General features: G+C 51.0%; 1 protein-coding gene across 1 annotated transcript; it reads left to right on the plus strand.

Annotated features, from left to right (window-relative positions):
- Positions 1 to 397: 397 nt before the first annotated feature.
- Positions 398 to 9,954, plus strand: GOLGA7B (golgin A7 family member B; the record flags this gene model as incomplete). The annotated part of the gene is made up of 5 exons (XM_080694846.1): positions 398 to 403; positions 3,793 to 3,918; positions 7,690 to 7,842; positions 7,921 to 8,022; positions 9,841 to 9,954. The coding sequence occupies 5 exons, from the start codon at positions 398 to 400 to the stop codon at positions 9,952 to 9,954; spliced, it is 501 nt and encodes a 166-aa protein (XP_080550972.1).
- Between the last annotated feature and the right edge of the window lie 1,192 nt (positions 9,955 to 11,146).

The raw sequence follows: 11,146 nt of genomic DNA on the forward strand, positions 1-11,146 counted from the left end.
GATTCCTGAGTGAGACTTACCTGCATCCTATGGAATGAGATGGTTTTTAGTGAGGATGGAGATGGGGGCCAGGTGGGGCCTCCTGCTTGTCATGGCCACACCAAGCCGGAGTGCTTTGTTCCCCAGTGCTTGCTCTTCCTCAGCACAGCCTGGTTGACTGCCATGTGTATGGGCCCTGACTCTGGGACCAGTGGGACCCACTCTTCAGGCAGCCTTCTCTTCCCTTCCTTCTCTTCTTTCCTGCAGCAAGCAGTTTGGAAAGCACTGTCTGTGGACCTCACCACGGATTCTCTTCCTCATCAAGTGCCTGTAGGTCTTGTTCTTATTCAGCTGCCAGGAGACTGGGATTGCCAGGAGGCAGTGTCTCCCCTGGTGATGGGAGATGGGGACAGGGTGGATGAAGGTAAGTAGAGGTCAGCAGCTGGTGTCTCCAGGTCAGTTAAGAAACCCCTGGTTTCTTAACAAGATGGTCAGGAGGAGCTGTCTAGGACCCAGAGGCTACAGCCTCAGAGAGATGTGCACATGTGTTTTGGATTCTCTTGTAAGGATTTTGGAGCATCATGGATCTCTAAAAAAAACTCCTTCCTGCTACATGAAAGCTAAGTAGCAGGCCAGTGGCCTATGGCCTGGCTCTAGCTCTTGTCCAAGAACCCCCTACTCCATGGATCCTTTATTCCTAAATTGGCAGCTCTAGGAATGAGTCTGGTCCACATGTGAACCTTGTTTAATCTGTCTAGTGCTTATAATTTTAGCAAATGTAGTAGAAACATTTAAAAAAAGCCAGTATAGTTGATGCTAAGAAAATTCATATTTGTGGCTTCCCTTGAAAGACCAGAAGGTGAGTGCATACTCTCACATGCTCAGCTGCCTCCTGGAGATGGGGCACTGCTTCTCTAATTAACCATAGGCCCCACTTGACCACTTACTGCTTGACCCCCTTGGAAACTCACGTGTTCACCACTTCTGGTGGGGACTCCAGGATGACGGCAAGGAGGGGCTTTAGTGATTTTAGAGTCCTGATATCTGAAACAGAGTCCCAGAGAAGGGCAGATGTTCCTAGGGCCTTGTGATAGAGGGTCAGGGCCGCTGTTCCTTCCTCTCCACCCCTTGGCATTTCACAATGACACCACCATGGATGGAGAGAGCCAAGAGACCCTGCCTTGCCTTGAATCCCGCTCGTCACCCTCTTTGTAATGTGTGCTCTGTGTAGGTTTGGGACACCAAGGCTATGGCATATGGAGTGTGTCTGATCACATACTCCTGGAAGGCCCAGCACACACTTTCCAGGGACAGAATCTCGCGTCTTTCCAGGGACACGAGAGCCAGGGTCGTATTCTAAGGCCAGGTTATTATTGGGTTTGGGAAGAGTGTTAACCCCTCCCACTCTGGCTACATGAGAACTCATGGATTGAAGCCCAGAGGAAACTTAAGTGTATTGTTTAATATTGTGCCCTACCATCTTCATGGCTTTATACAATAGAGGATGATTTCGCCCTCAGTGAAGTCCCAGACAGGGGCTCCTGACCAGCAGGTGGATCTCCTCCAGCCAGTGACTCGGGGATCCAACCATTTTCCAACCTGCGGTTCCGCCATCTTCAACATGTGGCTCTCCTGGTTCTGTGGAAGGTGAAGGGGTGGGGAAGAGGGGCAGGTCTTTGTGAGTTAAGCCTGCTTGGGCTGTTTGTCACTTCTGCTCACTTCCACATAGTCCTATGTCTACCCCTGACTGCAAGGGAGCCTGGGAATTGAGCTGTGTGCCTAGGAGAAGGAAGAAAGGGCGGGTCAACAGCCAGCCAGCCGCTACAGACACCCCTCATGGTAGCGCAGGGATGTGTGCACACAGGTGTGTGCTCCGGCTCAGACAAAGAAGGGTGTCGAGAGAGGAAGTTGAGTCCACGTCAGAATGGCAAAGCATCCTTCCTTCCCTTCTTCTGGTCTTATACCACTTTTCTTGGCTTAGGCCTACTTGAGACTCCCCACCTGGCCTCTGGCTCTTTTCTTGCCCATTTCCCACAAAACTGCCAACATGATCCTTCTAGGGCTAGGGAAACCCATGACTAGCTCTTGTAAGTTGGTTTTAGAAGGGCAGAAGAAGGCTACTGCTCTTTCCTTTTCTTTTGAAAGGAACCAAACAGGTATATTAACAATTAACTTACACTACCAAAATATTTTTATTTATCAAAGTTATAGGTGCCTAGTAATGGCAGAGGGACTTCAACAAAAACCTTGGTTGGAAGAGTCAAGGAATATTCAGCCTAGAGGAATATGTGTACATCATTTAATCCAATCCTGATACTTCGGGGTCACATCTCTTACAAAGCTCACCCAGGTATAGGAAAGTTATATAACATTCTCTTATTCCCCCCATTTCTGGATCCCGAGGCTATAATTATTTACTCCTGCTGTATCCACAATTTTTTTCTTATTTGTCCTTTCTCCTATCTTTAAGCATCTCCCATCAGAAATCTGTCCAGGCTGGGATGTGACCCTTCCCTCCTCTACTGTCATCCCCACTGCTGTTACCCACTCTGTGGACCACTGCAGTCTTGCTGAGATCTGCCTCTAGTCACTGGAGTGGATCACACCCTGTTACCTGCATCACTCTGCAGGGGTGTCTCCACTGGTTAGAGCTGCCTTTTCTTCCTCCTTCCCATTTCCCACTGCCCCCTTTCCTCCAGTACCGCTGGCCTTCCTTTAGGACTCAGCACAGGCTTCAGGAAGCCTTTACTGAGTAAGCATTCCTGGGTAAAAGCTGCTGCTTCGTGCCATTTATCACAGTCAGATTCATTATATATTTACTCGGCTTCCTCCCTGGAGCTCACAGACTGTCTTTTGCTCAGCATCCCCAGAGCCTGGCTCTAGTAGGGACTCAATAAATGAGAGTGGAGTGACTGAACGGCTTCAGCTTAATTACACGGGATGAACTGGCTGCATGCTCACTCTGCCTTCAGGGCTTGGTCTCCTCGTGGTTCCAGTGTTGGGCATATTTCACCCAGTAGGATGCTTGTCTTCATTGTGGGTAACTGAGGCTGGAGAGGCCGAAGAAAGAGCCCTTGTTATGTGGCAGTGAGCCCACTCCCCTTAAATGCCAGAGTCTGTGTCGATGTCAAGTATGCAGATTCAGACCAGGGACAGACGTCGCTCAGCTCCTTCTCTACTGGGAGGGCTATTGCTTCAATTTCTGGCCTCGGTGAACTTGAACCGCAGTTCTCTCTGGGGAAGTTTACACATTTCTGGTCTCTTTCTTTCTTGTAGTGAGAAACAATGGCTGTGAAAATCATCCATGGTGCTCTCTGTCCCCAGTCATACTTGGCCTGAACCTCAGTCTCTCTCTGAGTTCAGGGCAAGCCGGGGCCTCCTCAGCCCCATGGCCTCTGCTCCCCCACCTGAGTTCCACTCTCGAGGCTAAAGCTTCAGCCTTGTTAAGTGCTGAGCCCTCCCCGCCGCGTCCCCCCCAAAACAGGGCTGGCCGCCAGGGTGCCTCTTTCCTCTTGTCAAAACTTGCTTCTTGTGCAGTTGATGGTTCTATTGCCTCAGCTTTGGTCCTCTTTCTGCTTTTTCAACTCTTCCTTCCTGGGATAATTCCAGGAAGTGCCTTGGGTGAACTCCATAGTCCTGCTTCCCCATGGTCCTCCTGGAGTACTTGCAGTGTGGCCGGCCGGCTCATCCCTGATTGCCAGAAACTTTCCTCGTTTTAGCACTGCAAGACACACATTCTGGGAGGCCCCTCAGCTGCAGATAAACTGAGATGGGCCGTCACCCTCAGCATGTGTCTCTTGCGCATCTCCTCAGGTCCACAATCTGCAGGAGCTCCGGCGGAGCGCCTCGCTGGCCACCAAGGTCTTTATCCAGAGAGACTACAGCGATGGGACCATCTGTCAGTTCCAGACCAAATTCCCTCCAGAGCTGGACAGCCGGGTAAGGATGCCTTTTTTTTTCTTTTTAAACTTGAGACCCAGGGCCATGATACAACGGAGTGTCATATTGGGAAGTATATTGTCCCAGGATCAAGTAACACATAATACCATAGGACACATAACTTGTTCAGCCACTTCAGATGGAAGAATAAAAAAAGCCTTCTTGTCGCCTCGTAGAAAACTCTCTGAAGAAATCTCAGAAATTTTCTTGTCTGGCAGCTCTCAAATTTCAGTTGCATGAAAATCAGTTAGAGAACTTGTTAAACAAATGTAAACTCCCAAGTCCTACTGGGTGATATCATGTGTCACCCAGAGATGCTGACTCCGTTGTTGGGCTGTGGTTATGGAATCCCCATTTACCGGCAGCTGTTCTTAACCTTGGCCACACATTAGGATTTCCTGGGGAGCTGAAAAAAAAATCCTGATATCCAGGCAGCATCCCAAAACCAATGAAATCAGACTCTCTGGGAGAGGGATCCAGGCACCAGCATTGTCCTAAATTTTAATTTTCAAATTAATTTAAAAAGTTTAAAATTGATTTAAAAATTTACTTCAGTCATCATTGTTTAAATTTTAATTATTAATGTGGAAATTCCCAGGTGAATCAGAATGGAGTGATTCTGACATGGCACTCTGAGAGTTGCTGTGTTTTAGCATGGTACTCCTCACTCTCAGAGTCACCTGGGAGATTTGGAGAAAGGTACTTCAAGGTGTCTGCTTGGGTAGGGTAGGGCAGTGGTGTTCTTTGCTGCTCTGACCCGTCCTCCTCCTTCCCAGACTTTTTTTTTTTTTGGTGGTACTGGGGTTACTGGAAACCTTTCTACCTCCGGGCTACACTCCCAGACCTATTTTTATATTTTTATTTGGAAACAGGTTCTCTTAAGCTGGCTTTGAACCTGCCCGATCCTCCTGTCTCCGCCTCCCAAGTGCGGGAATTACAAAGCGTGCGCCACCACGCCCAGCTCTTCCCGGACATTTTGAATCTGAATCTCTTGGGGGGTGAGACTTGGACACCACAGGCTTTAAAAGCTGCCCAGATGATTTTAGTGTGCAGTCAGAGCTGAACAACACTAAGTCCTTGTTTCTACAACTGCGGTCTGTGTGCTGACGATGGCATCGCCTGGGAGTTTGTTAGCAATTCAAGATATCAGAGCCCATCTTGGATCTCCTGACTCTGAGTCTGCACTGTAACTGACCCTTTGGTTATGCATTCATGCATTCAGCTTGGGAAGCATCCAAAGAGTCATCTTTTCTCAGAAACTAGGGGCTGGAGACAGGAAGTGACTGATCAAAAGCACCAGAAGGGCCTGGGGTCTCACCTCTCTGCTTTTCCATATGATGTTCTCCCTTCCCTCCCAAGGACATTCTATCTCCTGGCTGCACCCCTTGAACCTGTGATCCTCCTGTCTCAGCCTCCCAAGTGCTGGGATTACAGGTGTATATCACCACTCTCGGCTAGGACTTTGGTTTTCTTACTGATGTAATTACATCCTCAATGGGTATAGACAAAACTAGATATTCTGTGATCAGAGTTGTGGTGGGGAAAGCTTGGAGACCCAGAGGGAGAGCTGGGGATTGCTTCCCCCTCTCCTGCCTTGTGCAAAGGTGGGGGTCATGCTCCATCTCTGTCTTCTACAAGACATCAGAGGCAGCCAGCCAAGGACTCTGTCCTCACTTTTCCCTCTAGACTCAGGCTGGGGCACTGAGGACTGAGGGCCCCTTGTGAGGGCCTGCGTGCTCAGCTACTGAGTTGTGCTCCTGGTTTGAGGGATGATGCAGCCCCTGCCTCGGGCTGCCTTACAGCTGTTCTGGGTTTGGGGAGGGCAGAGGGCAGGCCCTGATCCTGCCACTCAGCAGCCTAGGCAGATCTGAATGGGTATGGGAAGGCAGGGTGGGCTGGCCTTTTTTGTTGTTGTTGGTACTGGGGGTAGAACCCAGGGGCTTTTCTACCTCTGGGCCATACTCCCAGATCTATTTTATACTTTATTTGGAAACAGGGTCTCACTAAGTTGCTGAGAGCCTAAGTAGCTGAGGCTGGCTTCAAACCTGTGCGATCCTCCTGTCTCAGCCTCCCAAGTGCTGGGATTACAAGCATGTGCCACCACGCCCGACGTGGGCTGGCCTTTGCTGATCTGACCCCCAGCAGCCCTGAGAGTCCTGTGGGTCTCTTTCTCATCTTAGCATGCCTGTCCTTTTGGGCAGGATGACTAGCACACTAGAACAACAGGATTTGGGTTGTGGACCAGAATTTTCTCTGTGTGTATGTGTTGGGACAGTGGCTGGGACCCTCCAAGCTTCTCACTATTCTTGGAGAGAAATTTCATCCTAGATAGGCACAGAGGTCCCTAAACTGTGCCGGGCAGTTCTGGTCCTGTGGGGTGAGGGAGAAGGAGGTACCGTGAAGAGTGAAGAATGGGGCTAGACATTTGGACACCTGCCGAGTTTGGAACATGACCTTGCAGGTGTAGGGTCATGTAAACAGCACAGACTTTGGGGTCAGAGGTGTGTGACCCTGGATAAATTCACTCAGTGTTCACTAAGTATTTACCAAGCAACTGCTCTGTATTAGGTACTGGGAATAGAGGAGGGAAATAATAGACTCTATTTTCCATTAGATGGCATAGATGTGAAAAAGCAAGCAAATAAACATACAGTCGTAGCTCAGGTGGTAATAAACAGTAAGAGAAGGGGAGGTGTCAAGGGGATAGGGTAAGCCGGGGAGAGGTGATTGCTCAGGGGAGGCCTCACATCATGTGGCACTGGCGGGAGGAAAGGGAAGGGCCTTCGGGGAGTGCAGGAAGAGTGCAGTAGACTCACAGGTACAAGGACCCGAGGACAGCAGGAGACAGGCCCAGATGGTGGCAGGCCAGGCCATGGGGGCCTGTGGGCATCGTCAGGATGGCTCGGATGTTACTGGGAAAGAGATGAGAAGGCTGGAAGCTGTGGCATGATCCACCTTTGGCAGGAAGTTGGGGAGGGAGGCCCCTGGTGAGGCCAGAGATGGCGGTCACTGGGACCACAAAGCATAGGGCCCATGTGGTCTCAGGACCACAGATCAGTCCTCGCCTGGGAAATGGGATGACAGCTAAACTTTTTTTGATAGAATTGTTATGAGGGTTAAAAACATGCCTGGCACATAGAAAGTATACAATATTAGTTATTATTATTATTATATTATTATTATTATTATTATTATTATTATTATTATTATTATTACAGGTATAGGCAGGAGAGCTGTTCAGTTGTCCACACATGGGGCTGTGTGTGTTGGGTAACCTCTTAGGTAGGAGGGAACGGCCCCTCCTGAGAAACTCACCTGATCAGTCTCATGCAGCTGGGGTCCCAAACACAGAGAGCCCTTGACTTTGGTCCTGAGCTCTCTGGCACAACCAACCATCAAAACAGGAGATCACTAGAATACTTGTCTGAGCTTTTGCAGAAAACATCTAGAATATCACGAGGGTCTCCTGTTCCTAAGGGAGGCCAAGCAGCCATACTTATTTGAATTTTATAGATGAGGACACTGAATACTAGCATGGGTAAGCTGCTAGTCCAGGGTCACAAAGCTAGCTGATGGCCAGGTCAGGACCGGAGCCCCGGCCTCCTGCCTCCCAGTCCAGCACTCCTTCTGTAGCCTCTTGGTCTTGCCCGTGTGCTAGCATGTCATTTCCTCACCCCCTCCAGTCCCAGCATGGTCACCCCAGCCTCACCTGTGGGTGTCAACACTCCGGGAGGCTAACCACAGCTTGGCTCTGTCCCTCTCTCCCTCCAGATTGAGCGGCAGCTCTTTGAGGAGACCGTGAAGACTCTCAACGGCTTCTACGCAGAAGCGGAGAAGATTGGGGGCAGCTCCTACCTGGAGGGCTGCCTTGCCTGCGCCACGGCCTACTTCATCTTCCTCTGCATGGAAACCCACTATGAGAAGGTGGCGCCTCCTCGGCTTCGATGTGTCCCCGCGCTGCTGGGCTTCCCTGCTGCATGCTCAGCCGCCCCTCTCTTGCAGGTTCTGAAGAAGATCTCCCGCTACATCCAGGAGCAGAATGAGAACATCTTTGCGCCTCGAGGCCTCCTGCTCACAGACCCCGTGGAGCGCGGGATGAGGGTTGTATCCTTCTGGCTCTTCTGTGTGAGGGCACACAGCTCCCAGCTAGTGGGTTCCTTGGCAAGGCTGCTAAGAAATGGGGGCTACCGGCCAGGCGTGGTGGCGCGTGCTTGTAATCCCAGCGCTTGGGAGGCTGAGACAGGAGGATAACGCAGGTTCAAAGCCAGCCTCAGCTACTTAGTGAGGCTCTGAGCAACTTAGTGAGACCCTGTTTCCAAATAAAATATAATATAGGTCTGGGAGTGTAGCCCACAGGTAGAAAGCATGATCATACAGTTTGAGCTCCTTTTACATCTGACTGCTTTAGGTGAATCATTATTATTATTATTTTTTTTTTGGTGGTACTGGGGTTCCTGGAATCCCTTCTACCTCCGGGCTACACTCCCAGACCTCTAGGGCTAGTCTACTAATGAGTGACACCCCTAGCTCTTTTTATTGTTTAATTTTTACTTTTTTTTTGTGGTACTGGAGATGGAACCCAGTGGCATTCTACCTCTGAGTGACACAACAGCCCTAATTTTTTATTCTTTTATTTTTTTAACAGGGTCTCACTAAGTTGCGGAGGGCCTAAGTAGCTGAGGCTGTCTGTGAACTGCGATCCTCTAGTCTCAGCCTCTCAAATGCTGGGATTACAAGCATGCACCACCACACCCAGCTTTTATTCTTTATTTTTGAAACAGGGTCTCACTGAATTTCAAGGGGCCTCACTAAGTAGCTGAGGCTATCCGTGAACTGCGATCCTCCGGTCTCCGCCTCCCAAATGCTGGGATTACAAGTGTGTGCCACCATGTCCGGCATTTTATTTTTATTTTGAGGCAGAGTCTCCCTAAGTTGCTCAGCTTGGCCTTGAACTTGCAATCCTCCTGTCTAAACCTTGGGAGTTGCAGAGATTACAGGCATGCACCACCATGCCCGACAAGGCTCACTCTTAACCAATGCCAGACCCAGGATTTGAGCCCAGGCCCTCTCTTAACTATGAGGCTGCACCATCCATCAAGGATACACAAGTCATCTGTAATCGCACGTGATCCTCATTTACTCTTTCATGGTGGGGCCCACTGTCCCCTGTCCACAGATGAGAAATGGGGTCAAGGGTGTGGAGACTCCTCAGAGTCGCAGTCCTGCTAGAGGCTGGGCAGGGTGGGCATCCTCCTGCTGACTCCACCTGGGGTGGGGGGGTTCGGGTGTGACACATCCCTCTACCCAGTCAGCAGCAGCAAGCATATAATGGTTAAGAAATAAATTTTACTGAAAGATGGAGAGGAAAAACAGTAAATAAGACACAAAACACCCTAACCACAAGTTTAGAGCTTCACGAGAGGGACTTCTTTTCATTGAGCCTGTACTATATGAGTCAGGTATTGTGCTTAGTGTGTTATCTGTATGACTCCATTTAATCTTCACAGTGAGCCAAGATTCTCTTATTAACCCATTGGATGTACATGGCACTTGATGGTTAACAAGCCAAGTGACTGGCCTGTGACTGGCCTAGCTTGGAAGTGGGTGAGTCAGGATTTGAATTCAGCACACTGAAGTCCTCCTATTTCCAGTGCAGTAACACCACCTCCTTGGTGCTTGGTGGCCGAGGATATGAAAACGCTCTCTGAGGGTGGGAACTCTGCCCAGTGTGATCATGGCTGTGTGCCCAGCCCAGCGTCCTACCTTCAAGGCTCAGGAACTGTTAGCAGGTTGAATGTGCACAGATGGACTTGGGGAGGGGCTGCAGCTTCCTGCTCCCTGCCAGCCTCCAGTGGTGGGCGGGGTCACATCTGCTCTGCTCAGCAGCGGGCAGCCCGGGGCTCTCCTTAACTACCCACCCAGATTGAGATCTCCATCTACGAGGACCGGTGCAGCAGCGGTAGCTCCAGCAGTGGCAGCAGCAGCGGCAGCGGTGGCGGCAGCAGCGCCGGGGGTGGGGGTGCGGGGGCCCGGTGACTGGCCGAGAGCCCCTGCAGGGAGGTGTACGGCCGGAGTGAGGGCCTCGCAGACCTGCGGCGGCTGCGCTACCAGAGCACCCGCTTCTGAGTCCTTCTCTGGGCCCACACTGCTGCTGGGGTAGAGGGAGGGTGGCTGTCAACCCAAGCCCTCTGCCCCTTCCCCCCTGGCAGGGTCCATACACTTCCTGACCTGGGGGCTTCCTTTTTCTGATGGGGCAGACCTGGATCACATAGAGCCAGACCTTCCTAGGGAAGGCAGGGTCCAGAGAACACAGTTTGGATGACTCCTCTCCCCCTCCCTTCTTCCCCAACACCCCTGAGGAGTTCCCGACAATCCCCATTCTGCATGATTCTTCATCCCAAGGCCCACTTCCACCAGAACGCTTTCCCTGTGGCTGTGTCTCAGCATCAGCTCTTTCTGGAGCCACCACAGGGTCCCTGTCCGTCTATGATCCTGCTTCTGTTGAACTGGAGATCTGGGACCTGGGCGCCATGGTGGGGAGCCCTTCACCACGTCTGACCTCCCTAGATCTGCGGCTTTCCTGTCTTCCATCCAGAGCTGGAGCCATCTCAGTCTTGCTCTGACTGCCTGCAGGCCACCAGGCGCTGGTTGCAGGCCACAGCCCATGGCTCCCAGGAGGCCCCATGGACCACTGAAAAAACTGTGCAGAGATATGGCCATGGGGAGTGTGAATTTCCTGAACTGAAGCCAACTCCCAGAGATCAGAACCTCTGTGTGTGTGATGATGAGTGTGCGCGTATGCTCCTGTGAGTGCACATCTGTGCAGCAGTACAAACGTGTACATGTGAGTACACATGTGAGCATGTGTGCGAGTGCGCTTGTGTGAGTGTATGTGTACAGTGCGTGTGCATGTGCATATGCATGGATGCATTTTTATCCGCGTGCACACATGCACATGACTGTACATGTACATGAACACACATGCATGCGTGAGAGTATGTGAGAATGCACGTCTGTGTGCGAGCACGTCTGAGTGTGCACGTATGGTGTGTGTTATCCTTGGCCGCCCCTCTCTGTGCCCTGGTTGGTCTTGCTGCTCAGCGGTGTGCGGCTTCCTCCCTGTGCTGGTCCAGCTGGGCCCAGTGTAAATCCATGTCCTGGAGGCCCTCCTCCTGCCCTGGGGCTGCCAGCTTGGCTCTTCCTCCTGGCCTTCTGACTCTCCCATGCA

The sequence above is a fragment of the Muscardinus avellanarius genome (genome assembly GCF_963383645.1).
Source record: "Muscardinus avellanarius genome assembly, chromosome: 4".
Classification (NCBI taxonomy): domain Eukaryota; kingdom Metazoa; phylum Chordata; class Mammalia; order Rodentia; family Gliridae; genus Muscardinus; species Muscardinus avellanarius.